This window comes from Octodon degus, unplaced genomic scaffold, assembly GCF_000260255.1.
Source record: "Octodon degus isolate 3935 unplaced genomic scaffold, OctDeg1.0 scaffold00130, whole genome shotgun sequence".
NCBI classification, from domain to species: domain Eukaryota; kingdom Metazoa; phylum Chordata; class Mammalia; order Rodentia; family Octodontidae; genus Octodon; species Octodon degus.
This window is the reverse complement of record NW_004524706.1, coordinates 3,439,713-3,451,376: the sequence shown is the minus strand read 5'-3', so window position 1 is coordinate 3,451,376 and position 11,664 is coordinate 3,439,713. Positions and strand designations below refer to the sequence as shown.

Genomic DNA, 11,664 nt, shown 5'->3' with positions numbered 1-11,664 from the left:
TTTTAGGGAAAGGTCTACAGGGTGCTCAGGGTCTCACTACTAGGTTGGATTCATAGTGACCCACCTGTCACTTTACAACTTCCCAAATGCTGGGATTACAGGTGCATGCCACCATGCCCAGTCTCAATTTTCTCAGCATGCCCTGGGGGCGAGGTTGGCACAGCAGGCCTGGGGATTGAGCTCTTGGCCCCTGCACCTGCTTGCAGGTGCTTTAATCTGCTGAGCTACTTGGCCGGTCCTAGTCCCATCAGTTTTGCCCTCTAAATACACCCCATTTTCCTCTGCATCCCTTCTGCTGACTTAAGTTTGGCCTTATTCTCTGCTTTTCCTTTCTCTCTGTCACATCCAAAGTCATTTTCCATATGACTGTCAATTATCCTAAAATGGCAATCTGTTTTAATATTTTTCCTATCTAAAATTCTTCTATTTTAAGAGGAGAGGAAAGAAAGCAGTGTGGCTGACATATGTCAGTCCTGTGGCAGCTGGGTTCCTAGACACCAGTTAACCAGTGTTCTAATACCTGAAAAGAGGCTTGGATCAGCAAACGGATGTTAGTGGTGTTTTCATTGTCTCCTCCATAGCTTGCATACTGAAGTACATATACTTTAGTCCAGGAGGCCAGTGATGGCATCATCATACCATTTCCTCTGCTTCCTACTGAAGTTACCTAATTCTTCAAGTATATGTGTCTCATATTCACCAGTACTCAAACATTTCAAGTTACTCCCTGTTTCTTTACTTTGATGTATGGTGTTTCATCTGTCTGGAATCCTTCCTACTTGCATCTGCCGTGGGAGCTCCCTGCAGATCCAGGGTTCCATCTTAGATGCTAAATGAACACTTACTGAATTTATTCACCTTCCAAATGCAGAGGTGAAGTTGACTGGAGCATCTGCCTATTTCATATTTATCTTCTTTTGATTGAAGCCCTCTATGAATTGTGCTTTTACACTTAAAACCTAGAAGAAATTGAGTCTACACATGGGTTTCCTTAAAAAGGAATAGATCCAAGAGGATTAAAGTTAAGGTACAGATGATTCCATATTGTGTAGACATTAGAGATAGGTAATTCTCTATTTTCTTTCCCAACCATGGAACCATATTCTTATAGAGCTGAAAAGGGTATTTAGATGCCAGGCATGGGGCACACACCTGTAATCAGTCCCAGCACTTTAGGAGAGTGATCACTGGCAGGAATATCATAAATTCAACCCTAGCCTGGACAATTTGTTTCAAATTTTTAAAATAAATTTAAATTTTTTTTTTAAAGGCTGAAGATGTAACTCAGTGTGAAGGCCCTGAGTTCAATCCCTTATGCTGTCCCCCAAAAGGTGCATAGGTCATGATAATTGGAAGTTGCTGAATTTGAAAAGGATTTGAAATAGTGAATTTCATTTCCATTACAAATCTGAATCCACACAAAGCTAGTAGAATCTATTAGTTATTAAGAACAAGCTCTTGCCAGTGTAGTGGCACACACTTGTAATTCTAGTCAGTTGAGACAGGAGGATCACTGTGAGTTGGAGACCGTGAGTTCAAAGCGAGCCTGAGCTACATAACAAGGTCCTGTTTCAAAAAGCACAACAGGGCCAGCCAGATAGCTCAGTGGACTAAAGCACCTGCTCAGGTAGAGTGCAGTGGCTGGGGTTCGATCCCTGGAGTGCCATGCTGGCCCACCCCTGAGGCGCACTGAGATATGATTGAGACTGGGACTGGTGGCATGTGCCTGTAATCCCATCTCTTGGGAGGCTGAAAACAGGAGAATCACTAGGAGTCCAATCTGTATAGTGAGACCATGTAGACTCTGTACTAAATACATTAAAAAAAAAAAAAGCAAAACAAGAAACAAGCTCCTGATTAACAGTTCAGAGACTAGGGAGATAGCTCAGCAGTCTAAGAGCCTGCCTGGCATGCTCAAGAACCCAAGTTTGATCCCTGGTACTGCATGTTGTGCTAGCCCTGGAACCTCAGGCTTGCAGTGTTGGCAGTTGAAACCAGGCATGGTGGCACATAACCTGTAATCCCATTGCTGGGGAGGCTGAGACAGGAGGATCACTATGGGTCTAAGCTGTGTAGTGAGACCCTGTATGAAACAAAGAAAAGAGAAGAGTTCAGAGCATTGGGCCAGGGATATAGCTCAGCAGCATAAGCGCCTGCCTGGCAAGCACAAAGTCCACATTTAGATCCCTGGTACCAGAAGAAAAAAAAAGCTCAGAGCACCAATGTAGAAAAATAATGGATCCATTTTATTTATTAATGACGTTGAAAGGACTGGCCAAATAGCTCAGTGGATTAAAGTACCTGCTTAGGCAGAGCACAGTGGCCAGGGTTTGATCCCCCAGCATGCTGTGCTGGCCCTGCCCCTGGGGTGCGCTGAGATGGCAATTGAGACTGGGTGTGGTGGCGCACACCTGTAATCCCAGCATTTTGGAGGCTGAAAACAAGAGAATCACTATGAGGCCGATCTCCATATTGAGACCCCGTAGACCTTGTACTAAATTAAAAAAAAAAAAAAAAAGTTGAAAAATGGGCATTCATAGGCAACTAAGTGTCTTTCATCACAGATATTTATTAAATAGGTACTACAGCTATTGTATAGTTTCAGACCCTATGGAGAATTCATAACTATGACCTCAAACTTATCCTTTTAAAATTAAAATATTATTGGTTATATGCAATAACTAGTGAAAATAGTGAAGTAGAGAACAATAGATGCTGGTATGCAAAATAGTACATTCTGAAATATTTGAGTGTGAAGCTGACATTTGCATATTGAATCATATTTTTACACTAATTTCCATTTTGTGGAGGCAGCGTGGGTTCCTGGAAAAGCATACAAGACTGGCAGTTGGGAAGTGTGAATTTGGTTCTGACTCCAATGCTGATTACTTAGGTTTAGGGCAAGTGACCATCTCCTCTTTGACTTTTAGTCACCAGATTTGTGAAAGGGACACTGGATCAACTAGTTGAAATCATCTATCCCTTCTATCTGTAAACTGCATTTTTGTAAAATACTTTCAATGCCAAAGATGGGATCCTAGGCAGCTTTGACAGTTGAGTGGATTGAAAGAAAGACTGTGGGCCTGGGGGTTTAGCTCAGTAGTCGAGCACAGGTTTATTAGTATGTTCAAGGGCCTAGGTTCAGCGCGTGCGCACACACACACACACACACACACACACACGGTGTAGTGGCACAGCTACCAGAAGACTGAGGCAAGAGGATCAAAAGTTTGAGGCCATCGGGGCCGGAGAGATGGCTCAGTGGAATAAGCGCTTCCCTGGCAAGCACAAGGGCCTGAATTCAATCCCGGGTTCCGCAAAAAAAAAAAAGTTTGAGGCCAGCCTGGCAACTTGCCAACATCCTATTTCAAAATAAAGAGCTAGAGATGTAGCCCAGTGGTAGAGTGCCACTAGGTTCCATCTCTAGTACTACAAAAATAAAAGAGAAAGAATAGCAGGTACCCCGTTCCGTACGAGGCTGTCCTGAGTTCAATCCCCAGTACCAAAAAAAAAGAAAGAAAATAGTCCCTTCTAGATGCCGTTTGTCCCATTGTTCTGCATCTCTTTCCACATATTGATCCACCAGGAGGGGACGCGTTCCTCCCACACTGCTTAGCATTCCAAGGTGCAGCACATTGCAGAAGAAGCTGCACTGTTCTTCAAGGCGCCTCACTTACAGCAGTGTCGTCCTATTCAATTAGAGGTGGCAAAGCCTGGCCTGGCTCCAAAGGAAGACTGTCAATTCCTCTCCTTTTCTGTGTCCACGCTCTGCAGGATGCTTCCTCGCGCCCACCTCTGCCCCCCTTGCTGTGACTTTGGCTTCCGCCAGATGTCACACCGCTGCTTGTCACCGCCCAGACTCTCTCACTGACTTTGTTGTTCCAGTGTATTTGTCACAACTGTTCTCTTTAGCTGTAAAATTTATGGAATTTCACTCTCTTTTCAATCTCTACAGTTTTCTTTTTCATGATAGAGGAAATATATAAGGAGTTGAATTCACAAAAGCTGGAGGGAAAGAACTAGCCCCGTTAACTTTAAGGAAAGTTTCAGTGTATGTCATGTGCATTCCCTACTTCCAAAAGTACAGGAGTCCAAAATGGAACTGAGCTCAATTCTGCAGGGCTCAGAGGCTGAGAGATAGTCAAGTCCATTATAATTCCCAGAAGTGCATAGGAGATGTGCTTATACCTTCAGTTTAGATTTTATCCCTCTAGTAATTATAAAAAGGTAAATAATTTTATCAGCCCTCTGTGATAACATCTTCATCTTACTATTATCTAGACAAATCTGCTAACAGTGCTGTCAGATCCTCAAAGTGGTGGCGGTGGTAATTGCCAATTTGTATTATTAGACATTGGAATGTCTTAACACATAGTAATAATTTAAATGTTATTTAAATATAATTTAAATCAATAATAAATAATTATTGATTTAAATTCTGCCATGCCCTATAATGATGGATGCTTTTATAGTCTCCAAGGAAATCTCAAAGTGACCTAAAGCTCTTAATTATAAATAAGCATATTTCATATACTTGTTAGGCAAGGAAAAAAATTTGTTTAGTACGTAAATGTATTAAGAGGTAAAATTTTAGTGCAACCCTGATTTAGAGACTAAAGTTCATTTCCAGTATGATTCACTTGAAAATTCTTACATCAGACACAACTTAAACTTATGCATGTTGGGTATAGACCATTAATGCTGAGGTGGTTGTGTAGGGAGTGTCTTAACTAAATGTTTGGGTTCATTTGCTTGATAGAATTTATTTATTTATTTATTTATTTTTTTGGCGGAACCGGGGATTGAACTCAGATCCTTGTGTTTGCCAGTCAAGCACTTATCCTACTGAGCCATCTCCCCGGCCCCTGCTTGATAGAATTTAAATATTTAGGTTAGTTCAAACTACATACAATATTCTTTGCCTTTGCTGTGGAAGATATATAGTCACTCAAAATTAATTTCCTCCCCGAAACTCATAACTTTGTTATTACCTACACTACATATCTGAACAATTAGGGTAGTAGAGACATCAAAAGGGTACATTTTACCATGCACAGAATAGAGATTATTTTGCAAAAGAAGACTTTTGGCAGTCTATGGGTGCTGTTTTCATTTTTCAGAGTAATTAAGCAGATTGTGAAGAGGAGAACTGATAAAATATCTAGAAAATGACTGTACTGAGGATAGACACATCTGTAAGGAAATATTGTGAAGGTACCTAATATATGTTAATTTACTTTCCAAATCTGGATAGAGGTCATTTCTGGGGCGCTCAGGTATGTTGACCGTGAAGCAGATATGCTGTATATATGTAATACGAATGCTTGTGATAGTGAATGCCATTACTTAGGGTCCCTGAAAAAAAAAACTTCAGGAAGGAGAAATGGGAAACAACCATTTACTACTTTTCTACCAAGTGTCAGACTGTGTTGAGTACTTTTTATAAACATCCTTTTGTATTTCTTTATGGAGATACATAAAAAAAATTATATCTCAGTATGAGGCATAGTTGGACCTCTCTCAGTTACTTATACTGGTGCTCACTTCAGTAGCACATAGACCAAATATTTACAGTGCTTATTCCATAGACATTTCATAGATTATACAGTTCTCTAGTGACAGTATTTATCATTTATTAGGCCTTTATGGTTTTAGGTGCTAATCAGTTACATGCATTATCTCTTTGGGTTTTTTTGTTTTGTTTTGTTTTTTGTTTTGCAGAACCAGGGACTGAGCTCAGGCCCTTGCACTTGCCAGGCAAGCGCTTATTCTACTGAGCCATCTCCCTGGCCCACGTTATTTCTTTGAATCTTCACTGTAGTCCTTTTTGTAGTTATCATTATCCTGTATCTTAGATGAAAACACTAAAATTCAGAGAGGTTAAATGACTTTTCTAACAGTCTCATATATGGGAATAAAGCTAGAATTCAAACGTAAGTCTTTCTTTTTGTTGTATGGCCCATCTGTTTCTTCTTAATATATTTATCTGTGTTATTGACCTGCTCTGTGTTTGGTTCTGATTGTCTGACCTGTATCTTAAGCTTTCATTTTCTTAGCAACTTATATTTAAAGGGAGGTAGAAAGAGAAGGACTCACAGCTAAGCAAAAGAAACAAATACAGTGAACCTTTGACTTACAAGCCCTTTGTTCTTGAGGGCTGGTTGTAACGCAAGTTGTCCATTGAAGGCTCAGACTCCTGTACACGGCCTCAAAGTCTCTTTTATGTATACATATCAATCTCAGTGTCCTTAGACATTGGCCTAGGATTTTTCATACAGAGAAGGATGTTGTAATGTTTCTTCCAGAACTCTTTAAGGGTTAAATCTGTATCTGAGATCATCTGGAAGCACAAGCAGACGCAGTTCACGTCATAACTCAAGCTTTTGTTGTAAGTTAAAACTAAAATCTAGTTGTAACCCCATGTTGTACCTCCAGGGTCCACTGTATGTCATTCATAGAGATGCTGGTGGTTAACTTGAATTAGCTCTCAGAAACAGACTCTGTCACTTTCTAACACTGGTTTTGTGGTTTTATCTTTTCTCGTTATATTAAGCATTAACCACATATGTATTAAAGCATGTGTAATACTTTCTGGCCTGATTATTAGTATTTATTGAGCAAATATTTATCTTACAAGTATATACTTTATGCTTGTACATCACTGAATGAGCCAATCCTACTATCTTCATAAAGTTTATAATTAGCATAAATATTTGAATGGAGACTGGGCATGGTGGCACGTGCCTGTAATCCCAGCTCTTGGGAGGCTGTAAACAGGTTGATCACTACAAGTCCAATCTAGTAGTGAGACCCTGAACACCCTTAGACCCTTCCCTAAAATAAAAATAAATAAATAAATAAAATAATAAATATTTGAATAGGTAGGTTGTATCTTATATGACTCAATTTTGCCCTAAACATACCACAAGCAATCACACCTGAGTATGCTCTAATAAAACAAAATTGGATGGCTTAGAATTTATCTCATCCTAGAACATTAATGAATGTAGAATATAAAGAAATATAACCATCAAGAAATGTGTAACTATGACTTTGTTAGTTTGAATCCCACAGTTGTTAGAAGAGTGAGACAATTACAGTATACGATACTTTTATTTGGGGAGAAAAAAATAGTGTGAGCCAGAGATCTTTGGGGGAGCATTGTCAGAAGAATTCCAGAAACTGCAAGTTGTTACACAGATGTATTGATTTAATTAGTCTAGATAACACCATTTACTTACGCTTAAGCATCTCACACATGCAAAAGTTGGGAATTCAGAGTCACACAATATTTGTAAGTTATTTTCTGTACCACAAGTTGTAGCTTCTCAATATCAACTTTGATGAGTGTGTGTATCAGATGTGTAAGCATAAATAAATGACCTTATACACAGACCAGTGAAACAATACACTTTGCTACTGGGATTCTGTTTATGTAGTTTCATGTAAAAATCTTCTGGTGGTGGCTTTTAATATTAATTGTTCTAAGCACAATTTAATTTCAATATGGGTAAGAGCCTCATTAGAGACAGAACATACCTGGGTTCTTCTGGTTAAAGCTTTTTAGGATATCAAGTGGAGCCCTAAAATTGTAATTGCTGGTGAAACTTTTTTCTTTTGTTTAGGTTTTGGGGCAGGGTCTTGCTATGTAGTGTAGGCTGGTCCTTAGCTCACTTATGTAGTCCAGGATGGTCTCAAAGTCAGTAATCCTCCTGCCTCAGCCTCGCAAGTGCTGGGTTTACAGGTGTTTACCACCACACCTAGCAGTGAAATTTTTTTGGTTAACCGTGCAATAAATATTCTGGATAGTGAGTGGTGACAAGGTGAACTATTCTCTTAGCAAAAAGACGAACTTATTTTCTTAAAAGGTAAAAAAAAACAAAACCAAAAAGAAGTCTGTGTTATTCTGTTGAGAAGAAGGAAACCAATTAGAATCCCTTTGCTATATTCTCTTCTCACTTTTCAACTTTAACTGTAAGAACACCAAGGTATTTTATGTCTGCCAGATCTTGCAGTCTTGTTTTCACACATTTTAAAAGACGTTATTATTTGGTTTTTTTTTTAATCTTTACCTGATTTAAACACATTTTTTTATTCCTTGTTATGTAAAGTGGTAAGATATCAAAGGAGACTGAAGTCATATATGATGGTGCATCCCGAAAATCCTAGCTACTTGGAAGTGGAAGTAGAGGGCTGAAAGCTTAAGGCCAACCTGGACAACAAAGCAAGATTGTATCTCAAAATTAAAAAAAAAAAATTTTAGGGGCCAGGGAGATGGCTCAGTAGAATAAGTGCTTGCCTGGCAAGCACAAGGGCCTGAGTTCAATCCCTGGTTCTGAAAAAAAAAATTTTTTTTTTAAACTAGGTGTGATGGTACCTTCTTATAATCCCAGCTCTTGGAAGGCAGAGGCAGGAGGATCACCATAAGTGCAAGGCCAGCGTGGGCTACATAGTGAGACCTTGCCAAAAAAAAAAAAAAAAAATTACTATTTTTATTTTTTTTAAACACTAGAGCTATAGCTCAGTGATAGCACTTACCTAGAGTGTACAATGCTCTGGGTTCAAGCCCTGTTACCAGGAAAAGAAGGAAGGAAGGAAAGAAGAAAAAATAAAGGAAAGGAAAAGAAAGGAACAGAAAGAGAAGGAAAAGACAGAAGAAAGACGGAAAGAAAGAGGAGAGCAGGGGATATAGCTCAGCGATGCAGTGGCTACTTGGCAAGTACAAGGTCCTGAGTTCAATTCCTGGTACAAAAAACAACAACAAACCTTAGTCACAAATGTAATGACTTAGAGTTCCAGGGCTTGGCAGAGTATATAGTATATTGCTCATTAAATATGTGAAAGACAACTTTTTTTTTTTTTTAAAGTCCTGACTATTTCTGGTAAATTCTTATTTCTCTGAAAATATCCACCATTTATCTCCAAAGTAAGAATTTGTGTGGAAGTTAGTGTCCTGTGTAATCTTCAAGAGATGTTAGAACTCTTCCTACTTGGCACAGCTGGCATAGTAGAATCCCAAGCAAATATATATAGTACTTTTGTGTGTTTTTCTAACATGAATTTCTTCAGGCTACTAAGTGCACATGTTAATCAGTGTTCAAAGAATGTGTAGTGTCCCTTTTAGGATCATTAGCTATTATTTCTTCATGTTCCGTAATATGTCTCATTATTTATTCATTTATTTATTTATTTTGCGGAAGGGGGGGGCTGGCCCTAGTTCATTTCTTTAAGTGGCTGCTTCCACAAAGCTGTCAGCCTCAGGTTGCTGTAGTTCGATCCCCACAACTCCAGCCAGCCAAACCTGCCCTGAAGGCATTCAGAGCAAAAAAAAAAAAAAAATTCAGTATTTTGCGGAACCAGGGATTGAACTCAGACCCTGGTGCTTGCCAGGGAAGCGCTTATTCTACTGAGCCATCTCCCCAGCCCCATGATGTCTCATTTAATGTGCACTTAACTGAATACATGAGTAAGTTTTGGGATGGACACACAGCCACAGACCAGGCTACTGCTCACTGTACCAAATGGAAGAGCAAAAACACATCCTGAAAACAAAAAGGAAGCTATATCAGTGAGAGTCCCACCACTGATGCCTAGGGGCAGAGACAGACCTAATTCAATATGGTAAGTGGCACAACAGGTATAGAAAAAATTATCACCCAGTTGGAGAAGAAGTACAAGGCAACTCAGTCGTGTAACTTAGGTTTTTAGACCTGCTGGTAATACAAAGCAAGGACATATAACTTGAAGTTATAACTGCCCTTGTATTTGTCTCATTGATGAGAAAGTTTATAATCTAGCTTAGGGGAAGCTTGTATGTTAGAATAATGTTAGTATTTCATTTAAAACTATAATTCTGGTGTTAGGACGTTTCCTTCTGTTTGTAGACTCGCATTATTTTTCTTCCAGGTTGTATTTGTTGGTTTCAGTAGTTAGGAATAACACATGCGCACCCATGCTTTGCCTTTGAAGTGCTTTTGTGTCAGGTTCTTGTCCACAGGCTTTAAGAAGAAAGCATTTTCATATACCTAACCTATTCCAAATGTTAAAAACCCAAGTTGACCTCCCTTCACCTCTGATTATATTCAAGGTCCTCTAGATTTCTCTACATTTTTAGGCAAGATAGCTTGCTTGATTAGGCAAGTACAGGGACCTGATCCCCAGCCACACCCCCAGGCACAGTGAGCCTGACACTGGGTGCTGTGACACACGCCTGTAATCCTAGCGCTGGGGAGGCTGAGACAGGAGGATCACTAGGAGTCTGAGCTACATAGTGAGACCCTGTACCAAATACATTTAAAAAAATAAATAATGAAAAAGGATTTCTCTACATTTTTGCTTTCACTGTGATTTGCTTATTTGCTGCTGCTTTTTTCTTGTTCATCAAGAATTGAAATACAGGGGCCGGGGAGTTGGCTCAGTAGAATAAGTGCTTCCCTGGCAAGCGTAAGGGACTGAGTTCAATCCCCAGTTCTGCCAAAAAAAAAAAGAATTGAAATATAGGGCCGGGGAGATGGCTCAGTGGAATAAGCGCTTCCCTGGCAAGCGCAAGGGCTTGAGTTCAATCCCTGGTTCCACCAAAAAAAAAAAAAAAAAGAATTGAAATACTGCCTGTTTGCCATGGGAGATGTTGGTGTTATGCTTTAATCATCACTTTGCCATGTCTTTGCTTTTAGACCCCATATCATGTGAACCTTCTCCTGGCTGGCTATGATGAGCATGAGGGGCCAGCACTATACTACATGGACTACCTGGCGGCCTTGGCTAAGGCCCCTTTTGCAGCCCATGGTTACGGTGCCTTCCTAACTCTTAGCATCTTGGACCGATACTACACTCCGAGTAAGTACTGGCACTCTACATAGGGAGCAGTCTCAGAACCTTGCCCTTAGCTGCTTCCTGGTTTTGCATACCCTTGCATCTGGGAGACTGGATCTTGAATAGAGGAAGAATCCTTTCTGGAAGGTGCATTCTAGTGAATCTGGAGATTCTTCAAGATTGAGTTCAATCCCCGGTTCTGCAAAAAAAAAAAAAAAAAAATTGTTGATAAAAGCCCCTCTTTTGCCAATCAAGACGAGCTGTTGCCTATCTCTAGAGCTGGGGTGGGTTTGTTTGTAGATATCATAGTGAGTCAAACATTTTTATTAGGTAATAGAGCTGTTTATGAGAGTTCAGTTTTTTTATTTTGTCTGTCTAGATTTTTTTGTTTTAATATTTATTCATTTGGTACGCAAGGTCTTGCTACACAGCTCGGACTTGTAGTGATCCTCCTGTCTCAGCCTCCCTAGCACTGATAATAGGTGTGAGCCACCACATCCATTTTGGTGGCTGGCACAGTGCGCCCTCCTTGGTATGCAGTACAAGGGATTGAATGCTGGTCCTTGCGCTGGCCAGGCCAGTGCTTAGAATGCTGAGCTATCTCCTAGCCCCTGTCTTGGTTGCAGCAACTTACCAGTTTAAACTGAGTGGTTTGTGTGTTTGTTGAACTTGTGAGGATGAACAGGTCCACATAATAACAACTGAGGGTTGTGTTTGTTTAAACATCAAAGCTTGGGGCTGGGGAAATAGCTTGGTGGTCTAAACACCTGCCAGGCAAGCACAAGGACCCAGGTTCAATCCCTGAATCCCAGACTGTGCCGTATGCCAGCCACTGAAACTGAGCATGGTGAC

At 40.1% G+C, this 11,664-nt stretch overlaps 1 protein-coding gene across 1 annotated transcript in view; it reads left to right on the top strand.

Annotated features, from left to right (window-relative positions):
- Psmb2 (proteasome subunit beta 2) overlaps positions 1-11,664 on the top strand; it is a 50,633-nt gene that overhangs the window by 35,272 nt on the left and 3,697 nt on the right. The window contains exon 4 of the mRNA XM_004641011.3: positions 10,674-10,836. Coding sequence (XP_004641068.1) covers positions 10,674-10,836 — 163 coding nt within the window. The remainder of the gene's footprint in view (positions 1-10,673; positions 10,837-11,664) is intronic.